Source organism: Hippocampus guttulatus, chromosome 17 (genome assembly GCF_054856545.1).
Source record: "Hippocampus guttulatus isolate MCC_2025c chromosome 17, RoL_Hgut_1.0, whole genome shotgun sequence".
In the NCBI taxonomy this organism is placed as follows: Eukaryota; Metazoa; Chordata; class Actinopteri; order Syngnathiformes; family Syngnathidae; genus Hippocampus; species Hippocampus guttulatus.
Window position 1 is genome coordinate 5,756,527 of NC_141277.1, and position 15,273 is coordinate 5,771,799.

Here is a 15,273-nt window from a genome sequence, read left to right on the forward strand (position 1 = left end):
TTAAACCACGCTAATCTGTCACCATCAAAAGCGATTAATCGTGTCATTTTTAAATTAAAATGGGTAATAAAAGGACTTTTTCCAATTAATTATGCAAATGCCAGGAGAGACGAAATCAGTGAGGTACTATTTAAAATGACCAGAGGAGGTGTGACTGTATTAAGGAGTTTTAGGGCTACCAAAAAAAAAAAACCCACAAAGAAAAAGCTCATATTTGTTTTTCCAGAGAGAAAAGTCATTCTTTTAGAGAAAATAAGATTTAAATATGATTTTTAGTAAAGTCAATGAAGCCCCCCCCCCCCACTCCCTTTGAGCGTAGCCAGGAAGTGATTTACTCTTTCTGAAATCTGCCAAGGACCATAAGCGGCTTCAACAAACAACACATGCTGCTGTGATGACCCAAATCGGTTACTTTGCTTTTTAATTATGATCAAAGCCATTAAAAGTCTCTTTGAACATTTTTTTTTTCGCCATTAGGGTGGAAAAGATAAGGCGGGTAAAAATGAGAAATTCTACACGCAGTTTTATTTTCATTCAACATCGCAATGCAAAAAAGGGTGCGAGCGACGACAAACCAGACTCGTGTTGAACGTAAAGGACCACTGACTGACGGGGGAGCGCGACCCTGCGTCTAAGACCTCGGATTCTTAACATGGCTATTATAATATAATAAATATCACAATATAAATGCATCCATTTAGCTTATTAACAGTCCTTTTGTTTACACATTTACACATCTCATCTCAGGAACCAAAGGGGGAGGGGGGCAGTTTCGCAAATGGCACACAGAGTTTGTCAGTAATTAGTATGGTTATCATTGACCACGATGAACAGTATTATTTCTTCATTTTTGGCAGTGACAACCACCAGGCTGGCGGCGGTTGCAATACAGTATATTGCCGATATGGTGATCCAAATTTTGGGGACTATAATTTCTCAACTGAATCGTTCTTCCTTCAAAGACAGAACATTTTTGGGGGGAAATTGATTCGAGACGACCAGCTTAATCTCGTTGAAGTGTTTAAGCTCTTATGTGTGCGGTGGAGCTATTTCAATCGTCTTTGGAGTCGTACGTCTGCCACGGCTTGCATATTTCGGCTTACTTCATACCGCATGTCTACCACAGGTTTGAAACACGATCCTCCTCCTATACAGTATATTTGGGAATCTCATCAAATCTATAAACAAATAAGCATGTGATAAATATTTGGCACGTCATTCTCTAGGATAAAAAAAACAAAACTACAGGTACTGGAGTTGTTGATACTACACGTGGGATCAATTTGCATAAATGCGCATGTGGGCCACTGGAGAGTGTCTCTACCGCGTGTCGTGATGTCCCGACTGTTAAACGGCCGCGTTGTGGCGTTCACACCCACGAGTCCAGCGGCGGAGGTTTGTTATCCATGAGGCCCACGGCGGGCCTGCCAGCTCGGATGAAGTGTTTCCTCTCGCTGATCGCCTGCGCGGGGGTGGGAGGGACAGATATGCAAACGTTATTGGACGTGGCGCAAACAGACAGGCTTGGTGGCGCAATGCAACAATCGCAGCAGTAATATAAAAAGGATCCAAAATAGGAAACATGGTGGTGCTTTGAGATACACTTAAAACACTGGTACCTCAAATCGTCTTTACCCACTGAAATGAATGGAGAGCCCGTTAATCGGTTCTTGCCTTCCTCAACCAAACATTGTATTTTAAAGAGGGCAAAAAGCACTCCAAAATATTCTACTTTATTTTAAAAACAAAACAAAACATAATAATGACAATTAAAATTAATTCAAAAGGATGAAACATTTTTTGTCACACTGTACTGACTGAATGACCATTGAGCTGCTTCTCCGCTCATCACTGTACTGATATTAGTCGTGACTGTGCGTACTGTTATATTGTCTGTGTGCATGTGTTTCTGCACCATTTGTTTTCAATCCGTTGCTTGCAGGTTCATAGCACTCCAACTTAGATGCCATTTAGCATTAAGCTAGTGGACTGAAAGCCTCTGCTATTTGGTTGTTCTTAAAACAAAACAAAAAAAATGTCTACTGTTTGCCAAATGCTGCTCACTGCGAAAGCCCGAAAAAAAATATCCCCTCATTTTTGGCTCGTATCTCAGAAAACTCAGGAATACAGTCACTCATATCTCAAGGCACCACTGGACATGGAAATTTGGTATGATAAACATTGTTTTACCGGGATAGGGTCTCTTTCAACAACAGGTCCAATTCCATCTTCCGCTCTATCGTTAGGCTCTAAACTGCTGGAAAACACATCTGCAAAACAAACAAAAAAATGCTATGAGCAATGTTTTTCCATGAAAGGCATAACATGTCAATAATTGGCATTTGTATGCAATTTGTGCCCCCTTGTGGAATCACATCCAGCTTGTCAGTGAAATTCAGACTATATACAATTACAAACTCCTCATTGGGAGTGTTTGGTGACCAAATTGTGAAAAAGATTTCGGCCCAATGCAAGCGTCATGTGACTTAGTCCGTTCCTCTGAACTTTTTAGAATGCAGGCAGCCAGCCCCGTCTCCAGTGCTGACACATCTTTGTCGCGATAACCTTGACGCCGCGTCGTTGCCTTCACGCCTCCCTTACAACCTGAGCCGCTTCTGGCCTGTTTGAACACGGCTTTCTCGCCTCTTATTTCGCTTTTGGTAGACATCAAATAACATTTGAAAGTCATGAAAAACCCTAGCAAAAATATTTTCCAACCTTGGGACTTGTCCATGAGAGGCAAAGTGATGTCGTCGCCGCTTTGCTTCACGCTCTTGGATTTTTTCGCCACACCGGTTGCCGTCGGCTTTGCAAGACAGTTGAGAAAAAATATCACATTTATCTTAAAGGGAACATACAGTGTTAGACTTTTTTTTATGGCTTTTGTTTTTGTTTTCTATTTGTGCTTGTAAAAAAATCAGTACTCACCGACAATTGTTTTAAATTGTGGAATAAACAAAGATCGTCTCCTGATGAACAAATACAGTATATTCTTCATACCTTAAAGTGGCTTTTGTTCCAGCCCGCCTTGTTGAGGGTGTTCCTCAGGTCCTTGTAGGCCCAGATGGTCTGAAGCACGTGGGAGGCGGCCCTGGTTTCACGTGTTGACTGGCTGAATAAAAAAATAATATAATAATACTAAAATAATAATAATAATAGGCGGCCCGGTAGTCCAGTGGTTAGCACGTCGGCTTCACAGTGCAGAGGTACCGGGTTCGATTCCAGCTCCGGCCTCCCTGTGTGGAGTTTGCATGTTCTCCCCGGCCCTGCGTGGGTTTTCTCCGGGTGCTCCGGTTTCCTCCCACATTCCAAAAAACATGCATGTCAGGCTGATTGGACGCTCTAAATTGTCCCTAGGTGTGAGTGTGGGCGTGGATGGTTGTTCGTCTCTGTGTGCCCTGCGATTGGCTGGCAACTGATTCAGGGTGTCCCCCGCCTACTGCCCGGAGATGGCTGGGATAGGCTCCAGCACCCCCCGCGACCCTTGTGAGGATCAAGCGGTTCGGAAAATGGATGGATGGATGGATGGATAATAATAATAAATAGCATTTATGAGAGCTGACATAATAAAAAGTCAAAGTCAGATGGGATAGCCTCCAGCTCACTCAAACGCTCAACAAAAAAAAATAGATGAACTTTGAGATTCACCTTGACCTGCTGATGGCCACCAGTTTCTGGACGGCGTGGCCGTGGATGAGCGCCTTGGCGTTCTCCTGGCTGTCGCTGATGATCTCGTGAATGGTGTTGAGGAGCGATACCACCGTGTCCCCTTCCAGATTTTTGGCCGGTCGCTGCTGGCCGCACGGCAGGTTGCCTACCAGGTCCCTCAGAGCGTAGCTGCCTGCAGACCAGCGGTGGGAAGTCATGAAGTACTTTTACCACCTCTGTTGCAGACACATAGACTAAATCCCAACACGCAGCCGTGCTATAAAGACTTGCCAGCAGGTACCTATGAGGTCTTTATTCCGTCTATCCATGGCCAGGTTACGGAGTGCAATGGCCACCGCTCGCACCACTTTATCCACGTCGGAGCGCAGCAGCTCCACCAGGACGGGCAGACCCTTCTCTTTTCGCACCGTGGCTCGAATGTAACTGGACCACTGTGAGAATAAGCGCCGGGTTTAAAGGCGATTCGCCGGTCTGTGCAGTGAGAAGAGAGTGTCCACTCACGGTCCAGTGCCCTGCGGCGAGGTTCTGCAGGGCTCCGGCGGCCGCCTCCAAGGTGTTGGCGTTGTGACTGCAGCCGAGCAGAGACAGGTAAAGCCTCACCACCTCGGGCTGGTACAGCATCTTCAAACCTGTGATAGCAAAATGGAAAAATAAAGTCACGCGTCCAATTTATCGCATTCACCTTCTGCATACAGCGGACATAAAAAGCTGCTCAAATTTCAGATTTTTATGATAAGACAAAAAATGAGACCAAGATAGATCATTTCAAATCCTTTTTGCCACCATGAATGTAACCTACAACCAGTACAAGTCAGTTGAAAAAAAAACATGTCGGGAAAAGCCTACTAGATCATCTGAATTTTATTTTCGGGTTTGAATGTGACTAAGAGTTAAATCACAACACAGCCACATCGCCGGTTATAAGAGGGTGTGCACAAATTCCGGGTTGACGCAAATGGGTTTTTTTTTTTCATTTGAGTTGTACAGGTTATAGACGACATTGACATTGATGGTGGAAAAAGTCTGGAAATGAATTATCTTGGTCTCATTTTTTAATAGCAGGGGGAAAAAACGTCATTTGAAAAGGGGCGTGTAGACTTTTGATATCCATTGCATGGTGGAATTTTCACTTTGATGCATTATTTAATGAGGAATGAAGGAAAAGGTTGATATACTTCAGCAAATAAAATGACTACTCAAGTATTCCACTTGAGACAGGCGCTTATTTGTGTTAAGTAGACTAATTGGGGTGCAGAACCACAATCTGAGAAAATTTCCCTCAAGTTGCACTTCCCCCCCCCAAAAAAATCCTCACCACGATTAAATTGTTCTTTTTTTTTTTTTTTTTTAATTGGATTAGTCCTGCTCACAAACAATGAAGAAACATGCTTGATTTGCATTGGCAGGCTTCGGCGTGAGATGACATCTGCACTTCTCACTTTCCAGCCACGTTTTAAGCGTCCGCGCCCTACACAACAAAAAGCTATTTGGACACCTGCATTGATAAGCCAGGAGCGGAAAAAGCAGTATATTTGAAGGGGGGTGGGAGGGGGGATAGTGGCCCTCTTTCAGCTGCCGGGTCATTCCGTTGGAGTAATGCAAGTGTCCTCGAGCGGGGGCAGGTGCTGACGCGTGGTCTTGCATTTCAACGAGTTTCCCCCTCGCAGCTCACTGCAGCGCCATGCATACAAAGCAAACAAGCAAGCCAGCGCCGTCCGTGTTTGATCGTCATCTACTGTACAAAAGGGGAGGTCTTCGTATGATCATCTCGTTTGCGCGTGGTGAGGAATTGTCAAAAAGAAACCCCCCAAAAAAAAGAACTGTGTTTCCCGACTCAGATGAAATAAAAATTGAAATATAGAAAAAACAGTTACTGACCATGGCTGAACCACTCTTCTGATGAATGCGGAGGGTAGGAAAGACAAAAAAGACAAACGTCAGAGAGACTACAACCCACACAAAACACACAAGCGTGATATATGACAGAGACTCTCAGTGTTCTTGTGCCTTCATTAAAATCCATGTTTATTGACAATATATTTTGTCATCGTTTACCCCCATCATTAAGAAATCTAATTTTGTCTGGCCTCTATCAAAACAGAGGACAGGCACGCATTCAGGAAATGACTATATGACTAAAACAGTTGGGAGAACTCAAAACCTCAACAAACGTCGATAACATTTCAAGTTGTACAATTCAACTCAATGTTTTCAGGTTTGCCGATGTGAAAATCGGCTTTTCTGCATTTCACGACGAAGAAATAAAAGTTGACAGAAGAGTCACTTCTATACAAGCACAACTTAAAGAGAAGTCAAAATAACTTTTGAAGCAAAGAACTTGCTAGCTTTGCTGTGCTAACCAACATTGTTGCCATAAATGTTAACAGTTAATATTTTTATCCCCCCCAATTTAAAACAGACATATCAATATACACTGAGACAGAGGAGCACTCACTCCTCAGCAGGAATATTAGTCGTTCTTTGCAGAGGATAAAGAATACATGCTAACCGTTGTATTGCTCAAAGCCGAGTGGGAATAAATAGCTTGAAAGCTCCTTTTTGAGGAATTTATTTGTCAAACTCCCGCTTGTAGTTAACTCTAACTCTCATTGTATTCTTATGTCTCATTTTATTTTTCAATGTAACTTTACTGTAACCACAAAGACCTCAAAGGAACATTCGTCTTCTGAAACTGAAGAAATAGACAGATAATTTGATTGTAAAGTGTCCTTGAGTGTTTTGAAAGGCGCTTATAAATGAAATGTATTATTATTATTATTATTATAAGCCCCCTGCAGTTTGGAAAATAAATCGTGCAGAATAGTAATGGCAAGCCCAGGCTGCCATTAATCATAAATGTTATTAAAAAAAAGAAGAAAAAAAAGCGTGCCCTGCACCAACCTTTGGGTCTTTTGCCTCCAAAGCAGTCGGGCTCGTTGTTCTTCTTCCGGTGCGGCGCCACTGACCTCATGAGCTGCGTGACGTGAGGCTCCTGCAGGCGCTCTAAACCCGCCACCTCCTTGTGCACGTGGTAGGAAAGGTTTCGCAGGACGCAGACGCAGTTTTCCACCGACTAAACGGAAGATAAAGGACAAGAAGGAAGAACCGTAGTCAATGAAACGTCTCGTTAATTTGCATTCCTGCAGCATGGCGATATGGTGCGTGCGTACGGAACGTATTGCACTTGGCAGCTTTGGCGCATAGTCTCAATTAACTTGATGGAGTGTGACGCTTTAATGACACATAAAAGAAATGCTTCCTGACTTGGAGCCAATAGGATTTTAACATTTGCCCCCCTACAACCGTCTTCTGTTACCCCCCCCCCCCCCTTTTAGTGGCTGCATCCAAAACAACATCACTGCAATGAGATGTGACACTTCCTGCCCCCTCCGAGCCTCTTCTTCCATGTTCCGACATCAACTTCCATCATTTGCCAGCCAACGATTAAAGCAGCAAATGTCCACATGGGGAGCTTCATTCTGGAGTAAGAACCACGCGGCGCTAGCGGCAAGTGGGGCGGTGATCCAACGTATCCAGCAAATGGTCATTTTTGCCATTCACTTCATCCGTCCATCCATCCATCCTCATTAGGGTCACAGGTGAGCTGGAGTCGATCCCAGATGGCTTTTGGCGAGAGACGTTGGAGGGGTCGACTAACAATCCCGGGGCACATATAGACAACCGGTCACACTCATGTTCACATTTAAGGACAGTTTAGAGCAAGGGTGCCCATTACGTGCCTCGTAATCGACAAGTCGCGCGCCATGGGGGTGTGGGACGAACCCATGGCATTACCTCATTCGCCGCTAACCGTTTCAGTTTTATGCTAACGATATACAATAGCTGCCTGTCCACAGCAGCAAATGAAAAAAGACGCAAAAAAGCCAGCCATACATCGGTCGCATGCGTCACTGCGCATACATACATTGGCGCTATCTGCCGCAAAACTCTACCAAACTAGCTAGCTGCCTTACGAGCCACCAATATTTTTCGTCTACTATAAACTGAAGGCTGCCGATACCAGCCAAAGATATATTTGAGTAAAAAAAACAACAACAACAAAAACATTGACATCAATTAAGTCCTTTCCAGCAGTAGTTGGCACTACACCGCAGTACACATTTGTAGTTGTGTTCATTGAAATTTCAGGCATACTCGTAGTATCGGTACACTTGGTATCAGTGCGTGCTCAAGAGTGAAGGCTTTTTGTCAACCGACCTTATTGTCCGTGTCCTTGTTGACCACAGCCGAGTGGAGGGCGTGCAGGAGCGCATCCACGAGCCCTTCGCACTCCCTCAGCCGCTGTCGGGCCTCGGCTCCGTCCGAGCTGACGTTCCTACGGCAACGACATGGTCTTTCATCAAAAGCGCCCCCCCCCACCACACCTAAAAAGTCCTCATCCATCACAAAAATTTAACAGCCGCCTGTCATTTTATTGCCCGCCGGCGGCCAAGATTACCGCAGACATCCCGACGTGTTCTTGAAGACTGTGGTCCACTCGGCGCTGTGCCGCTTAGACGGGTCGCCTGGCTCCCTCCTCCAGCCCGAGTGGGGGATGATGATTTCTTCGTTGAGAGTTTGTAGGCCGTGGTTGATGACCGTCATCTTCAGGGGCTCATGCGACGAGAGGTTCCATAGAGTGCCTGGAGATAAAGAAGACACCAAAACAGTTGTGCAGTGGTGCCTTGGGATACGAGTGACTGGACTTACCAGTTTTTCAAGATACGACCAATGATTCGACTCATTTTAAATGCCATTCAATTGACTTCACAATAAGCAGCAGTTTGGCAAATAGTGTCAAGCTGTTTCATGTCACTCAGTTCAAATTTACTGTCAAACTCAACACAAATTACGTGTTCAAAACTCTCATAAGCCTGGTGAGGGGGTCTCTCGACTTAATAAAAAAATGCGAGAAAATGTCAAGATGACATTTTTCACATTGACGAGAGGGCCATAACTGATCTCTGATTCAAAAATCACTCATGGCACAGGATAATCGCTCATTTTTCAGAGACAGACACCAATTAGGCTTTCGGAGTCTCTTCACCTTTTAAAAATCAGTCGATATGTTGAAACTGTACCTGTGACTAATTCTTTGACCTCCACGCTGCTCGTCTTCCTCAGCAGTCGGACCAAAGCCTGGATGCCGTCGCAATTCTTGATGGCCGTTTTGTTGTGGTGGTCCTTCCCGTAGGATATGTTCCGCAGGGCTCCGCAAGCCTTGCGGTGGACTTCGGCTTTGGGGTGGTCCAGCAGGTCCACCAGCATGGGCACCCCGTTGAGCTGGCGCACCTCCTGCTTGATGCGGTCGTTCTCATAGCACAGGTGCTGCAGGTAAGCTGCGGCGTTGGACTTGACCGGGTCCATAGGGTGGCTCAGCATGGCGATGACCTCGTGCAGGTTGGGGTCTCTCCAGCGGGGGTCCCTACGGATGCTGTCCAGACTCACCATACTGCTGCGCTTGTGGGGGAACTGCAGGGTCTGCGCTCGGCACATGGCCCGGAAGAAAGGGTTCAGGTTGCCCTCCAGCTGCGCCATGAAGGCTTCGTCGTAGCCACTTCTTGAAAGACAAAAGAACCTATGCAGTCGACGACATGTTGATGGTGGGGGGCCTATTTTGTATGTTTTGGATCGGCTAGTTACCTGGTTCTCGAGGGCTCCCTGAGGAGCTCCATGGTGGTAATGGGCCTCAAGTTGTGAATCCCTCCCAAGGTGGCGTAAGTTGCCGCCGGGTGGTCGTTCCTCATGTCCACGGGGTTTTCCGACTCGTCCCCGAGGCCGTCGTTGCCCGTCGGGCCGCCGAATCCCGCCGGAGTGTAGCCGTCCCTCAGGAAGGGCAACGTGAAGTGCGCCCCAGGCTGCAAGTTTTTGTTTGGCCAGTAGCCGTGGAGGGCGCTGCTGCCACGGGACAGGCTGCCGTAGCCGGCGCGTAAATCCCCCCCGGGGGCTCTGTAGCCATCAGGGAAGCCGTAAACCCTGCTCTGGATGTCCGGGTTGGCCTGCTGAGGATCACTAGGCTGAGGAATGGGTTGAGCGGCTGTTGTGGCGGGTGTCTGAGAAGGTTCAGCGTCAGGATTCGGTTCCCCTGCTGGGGTTTTATCTTCTACCCGGACTGGCACATTTGACTGAAAGTTCTTCTGATGCACCTCGCCTGGCCTCTGGTCAACTTCCTGGTCCGCAGCCTTCAACTCCTAGCAACACACAAATGTTACGTATGCATGTAATCAAATTATATATGCTAACGTGGGGTTAGAGCAAGGGTGTTACTTTATTTGTTATGAACAATAGAATAAAAATATATGTAAAAAAAAAAACAATATACATGCTCTTTATTTACTAATTGCTCAATGTTTTATTGGTAATGATCATCATCAACAATCATTAATTTGACATTATGTATGAAATATTTTAGATGAAATAAATGATGTATTCTTTGTTAATAAAATAAAAGAGAAATGCTTTTTTTATTCGATGAGAAAAAGATTAATCCTAAAATTACACAATGAAAATTGTTCTTTGTTTTTACACAGATTTTTTTTTGGGGGGGGGGGGGGTCATTCATGAAATACCTGGCTCATCTGCTCATTTAAAAAATTAAATATGTCACTCGACGTGGTGCCAAAAGTGTGCCCACGTCAGTTTTCCAGGCAACACGGGAACTTGCAATGGCACATTGTACCGTCAGCTCCTCCTTATTTCCCTCAGCGGCGATCACATCTCATCATCTTCCCTCGCTTAATGTGTGCCGCCGTTAATTAACGAGACCCTCTTTGCTGCCAAAGAGTAATGACTCCATCTTAATTGAAAATAAGTTTGTGTTTGAGTCTAATGAGAATGTCAAGGTCCAGCCAATGTTGCGAAGACGATGAAAATGGACAGTCAGGTCCGGTTTAAAATTTGGATCGCCGCGTGAGTACACACACAGTTGATCGAGGTGGTCACCATCATGGTCCGAAACGTCTGAAACTGAAGAAAACTTTTTTAGGACACTCGGGGAACTCTCGGGGGCACCGTGAGTCAGTCTGTCTGTCTGTCTGTATGCTAGTCAGATGGTCCGGCGTACCTCCGTGTCGGTCTGCAGAGGCGTGTCGGCCTCGGTGGAGCTGTCGTTAGTAGACGTCATGGCGGAGGCGACGGACGTGTCCACTTCGTCGTTGATGTTGGCGGATGGCGGATCCACAGCCACGTGTTTCACCTCTCGTGAGGGCGACAAAGCAGGAGGCCCCTCCGAGCTCTGCTCCTAAACAATACACACACGCGCACATTTGAGTGATGGCAGCTCGGCAGCATTTGAAGCATTCCCCCCCCCCGGCAGCACAAACACAGTTTTGCAATTGGACCGATAAACACTGGGAAAAGTGGTGTTCTTCTTTTCAAAAGCAGAACAAGCCATCATCGAGCGTTCATACGGAGCTGCATAAAAACGCGTCCCTTCGCTGCACTTTGCCAAACTTTGCACAGCGATTCGTCTGAGCACATTTTTTTTTCTTTTTGATACAAACTCAAAATGACAGGGAACTTCTTGCAGGCCTGCGCAAAGAAGCAAAACAATACAATGGATAAATAAATAAATGGGCAACCGGCGGAAAAGACGAAACATTCGCTCTGTTTATCTTCAACTGAGTCGTCCTCGGGAAAAAGTGAATTGATTCGAATCTTCATGAACTCTAATTTATAAAATTGTTGTCATTTGTGTTCAAAGAGATATTCAACAACTCCCCAACTTCACACTCCAAGTTTGCAATTTGGCTGTTTTCCTGCCACTTCTCCCCACCCTTTTTGCTATATTTTGCCCTCACTTCCCGAGGATCAAGGTCAGGGCATGTAAAATTAATTATTATAAATGTTTTCTACGAATTAGGATGAAAACATTCTGTTGAAAAAATTCTGTTCAATTAAATGTCATTGGTTGTCACTTACTTCCATCTCGGGTATGTGGGCGGCAACCTTTTTACACTAGCGAGTTAATCCGTAACTGATTGTTAGTTGCACTCATCTCACTCCTGACAGCCTTTTGATTGCAGGGATTGAAAATCCAGGACAAATGATCGATGAGACCATTACAAGGGATGATTAAAGGTAGCAAACGTGGAGTATAAGACATCAGTTCCCAGACAAATATGAAAAGAAATAACACCTAACAGCTCCACATGAAATATGCTGCATTGATTTTATGTTAGGGGTTAGTGCAATCCATCCAGCAGATGGAGCTATGTTGGAAAAAGAAACGTGACGTTCTCATTTGTTTCAATATGGATTTTATATTTAATACAGGCAGGCACATAGAAAAGTGCTGCACGAGCTCTTGCTTGGTATTCTGTATTTTGGCCTGTTTGACTGCCACTTCTCCTGCTTGTTTGTCCATTTGTTGCGATTGGCCGATGACCAGTCCAGATGTACCCCACGTGTCTTACCTCAGGTCGGCTGAGGTTAATTGAAGACTAAAGCAGAGGTGTCAAACCCGCTGCCCGGGGGTCCCACACGGTCCGCCACATCATTCATTACGGCCCGTGAGATCAAATTATGTGTGGCAACTTTAGGCTTTTTGACCAAAAAATACCAATATTGCAATTTGTCTCAACCTTTTTGTGTTGCCAGGTCCCCTTTTAAAATAAAATGAATAATAGTTGAACTCTTTTCATTAGCTTCTATGTTTGAAAATGGTTACCCATCAATTTGTTGTGCGTTTGTAGCGTATGTGATGCGAATGCTTGGTTTTCGAGATAGTGACATGTTGTTGTTTTTTTGGCCAATACAGATTCCAATATCGGTTGATTAATTTAAAAAGATAATGATTAAAATCTCTTTTTTATTCCCTTTAAGGCTTACAACAATGATGTGCAGATCATTTTACTGCTCTCCTTTTCCTTTACAACAGAGAGAAAAATTGGCAGATTTTTTTCCCCCACAATTTTTGGGGGGTGAGCGCGTATTTTGGAATGTCATTATTATTGTCTTATGGAGGGGAAAAAAACAACTGGCAAAAAATGTTGACAAAAAAAAAAAAAATTGGCCAGTTTTTGCAGACTTTAAATTGAGCTAATGTCAGCCAATTAATCTGATGGGCCCTCGAATGCGGCCTGTAATTGGCCAAAAGTCGGTTGGAATGGGCTCCAGCACAGCCCTAATGAGGACAAGCTATAGAAAACGGATGGCGGGATGTGAAGCTTTATAGTGAGACCGTGTTTGTTCTGCGTGAGGTTTGCTGCCAGAGAAAACAGACTGGAGCTGGTCATAGAAATAAAAATGGAAAAAAAAAATCCCATTGGACGCATGCAGCTTTATGTGAACCCCATCAGTTATATGGACGCAGGTGCAATCGGGTGCACAAGCATGGAGATAAAATGGTGAAAAGCTAATCAACGCCACCAATTCTGCTCTCTCTCACGCTCTCATTCTCTTCCTCGCGCTGGGGCTCTGAAGTGCCCGACTCAACTCTTTTGCATGACAAAAAAAAAAAAAAAAAGGGAAAGCTCTGACTTTTACTTACACAAGAGCCTCTCATCTCCTCATCCCAAATGTGGGCATGGAAGGGTCATGTAACGACAACCCCCCGCCCCCCCAAAAAAACCTCCAGGGAGGATTATTTGATTGGATATTTTATGTGGGGAGGAAAAAAAAAAAAAGAGTCGCTGCGTAGACAGCTTGATGAAGGATTGGTGGGGCGATAGCGTCTGGACGGACAAAGCTCCCGCTTGTTGTCGTCCCCTCAGTCTGATGAGTCAAGCTCCAGAGGGGATGCCGGGCCAGCTCTGAGTCAAAGCTTATTCAAATAAGTCACTGCAGCGTCACTAAAAAGTGCACTAGCCCGCGCCAAATGGGTCGAGATGATCGCTCACTATCTGACGGGAGTTCGGAGAAAACAACAAGTGGGGAAGATACCAGGGCCGAGCGATTTTGAAAATGTAACTAATTGCATCCCAGGATAATCTTTCGTTGGACAATCTGGCCTTTGCTGACTTTGATCATGAGGGAGGGAAAAATTCTGAAGATCTTTATTGAAGCCAGCCGCAACAAGACTATTAGATCGACTTTTAGTATCCAGCTCAAGGGCACGGCTAACTCGTAAAAGCTCCTCAACATAAATCCTGAAGAAAAAGTCGTGCATATTAGCTCGAACAGGCGGTCATCGTGTCATTGTTCATCTCACTCAAACGTGATGACGCCATCATTTCTTTCCCGCTCTGCCATATATTGAGCAAAATGTACAATTGCCTCGACTATAATATTCCAGAAATTCAAACCAAAATGGATCATGAATGCCTCACGGGGAAGCAAACCAGGAAATCCATGAAAAAAAAAAGAAAAAGACCATGCATTTCATCGGAAATGACAATTAATGATAAATAGTGGAGAATTGCCTTTGCAGTTCGTAATTTTTAATATGAATCGAATTAAAACTGGTTGACACCCAATTGAAAGGCGTACATTGACAAAACAACCATTTGCGCTCACAATCACACCTAGGGACAATTCAGAGTTTTCCATTAACCTGCCAAACATGTTTCTGGAATGTGGGAGGAAACCAGAGTACCCGGAGAAACTCCACACCAAAAGGCCAGAGCCGGAATCAAACCCTGCACCTCTGCAATGTAAGGCCGACGTGCTAAAAAGTCGCCTAGAAGTGCCTGGATTTGAACCCGGGTCCTGAAGAAATCAAACCTGCATCCTTGGCCTAATGATACGAATATGAGCATTATTAATCATGAAATGGAAAATATTCTTTTAATTTCATTTTATGGAATAAGAAAGCTGCATACATGAAAATCTTTTTCAATTCATTCTTGAATAAAAATGAATGAAATTAAGAAAATAAATGAAATTAAGTTGAAATAACAACGTTCTTTTTTTTTATATAAATGTTAAAACTAATAATTAACAGTCACAATAAGTCTGATGATCATTTAATGTTATGTGCTGTCATCAAGGCCCAAACCTGCCCAACCTTGAGCCAAGACCAAATATGTTTTCCGCTAAAAGTTGAAGCCAATGTTGCCACTTTGCGCTTACCCTCAAATAATTAAATGCTGCATGGTCAGATTTTAACGTGATACATCATGGCAGCACACTCACCACACTGTGTGCACGCATGTGTGCATTATTTTATTTCCTCTTTTCCATCCCTCCCCATTGGGACAACGTCTCATGACACAATCAAAGATCAACATCCTATATTCCTTTATGCTCACGCTCGCACACGCACACACACACTTGATAAAGATGTGAGCATTATGCCCTCCTCCTCCTCCTCCTCCTCATACAACACAAGGAGACTGCACAGAACAGCAGGCAATTGACGTCTCCTGCATGACAGCGGCACAATATGCGCTCCCATCTCTGCAGGAGAGGAAGAGGAGGACGCACACACAGACACACACACATGCACGTACCTCCTTGACTTGTGCAGGCATGGTGGAACCTCCTTCCGCTCTCTCCTACAGATTGATGCATGAGGTGTCTCCTCCTCTTCTTCCTCCTTCACTCCTCTGCCTAATTCCTGCCTGTGAGCATGTGAGGCAGTTCAAACATCATCCAGCCATCCAGTGGGCACACACGCACGCGTACACACACGCACAAACGCTCACCCTCCCTCTCTGCTGCGCA

At 44.9% G+C, this 15,273-nt stretch overlaps 1 protein-coding gene across 2 annotated transcripts; it reads right to left on the bottom strand.

The window, feature by feature from the left end:
* Positions 1 to 404: 404 nt before the first annotated feature.
* Positions 405 to 15,273, bottom strand: LOC147191722 (splicing regulator ARVCF-like). 2 transcript variants are annotated; one of them, XM_086135647.1, is made up of 15 exons: positions 15,060 to 15,273; positions 10,733 to 10,909; positions 9,313 to 9,860; positions 8,751 to 9,226; positions 8,129 to 8,312; positions 7,888 to 8,005; positions 6,571 to 6,742; positions 5,548 to 5,565; positions 4,171 to 4,298; positions 3,950 to 4,100; positions 3,649 to 3,841; positions 3,001 to 3,112; positions 2,719 to 2,806; positions 2,191 to 2,270; positions 405 to 1,462 (listed from the first exon to the last, which is right to left on the bottom strand). In XM_086135647.1, exons 1-15 carry the CDS (start codon positions 15,078 to 15,080, stop codon positions 1,370 to 1,372), a joined length of 2,559 nt encoding a protein of 852 aa, XP_085991773.1. In that variant the 5' UTR covers positions 15,081 to 15,273; the 3' UTR covers positions 405 to 1,369. The 2 variants fall into 2 exon arrangements, with proteins under 2 accessions (XP_085991773.1, XP_085991772.1); XM_086135646.1 differs by having other exon boundaries at positions 8,751 to 9,229; positions 15,060 to 15,272.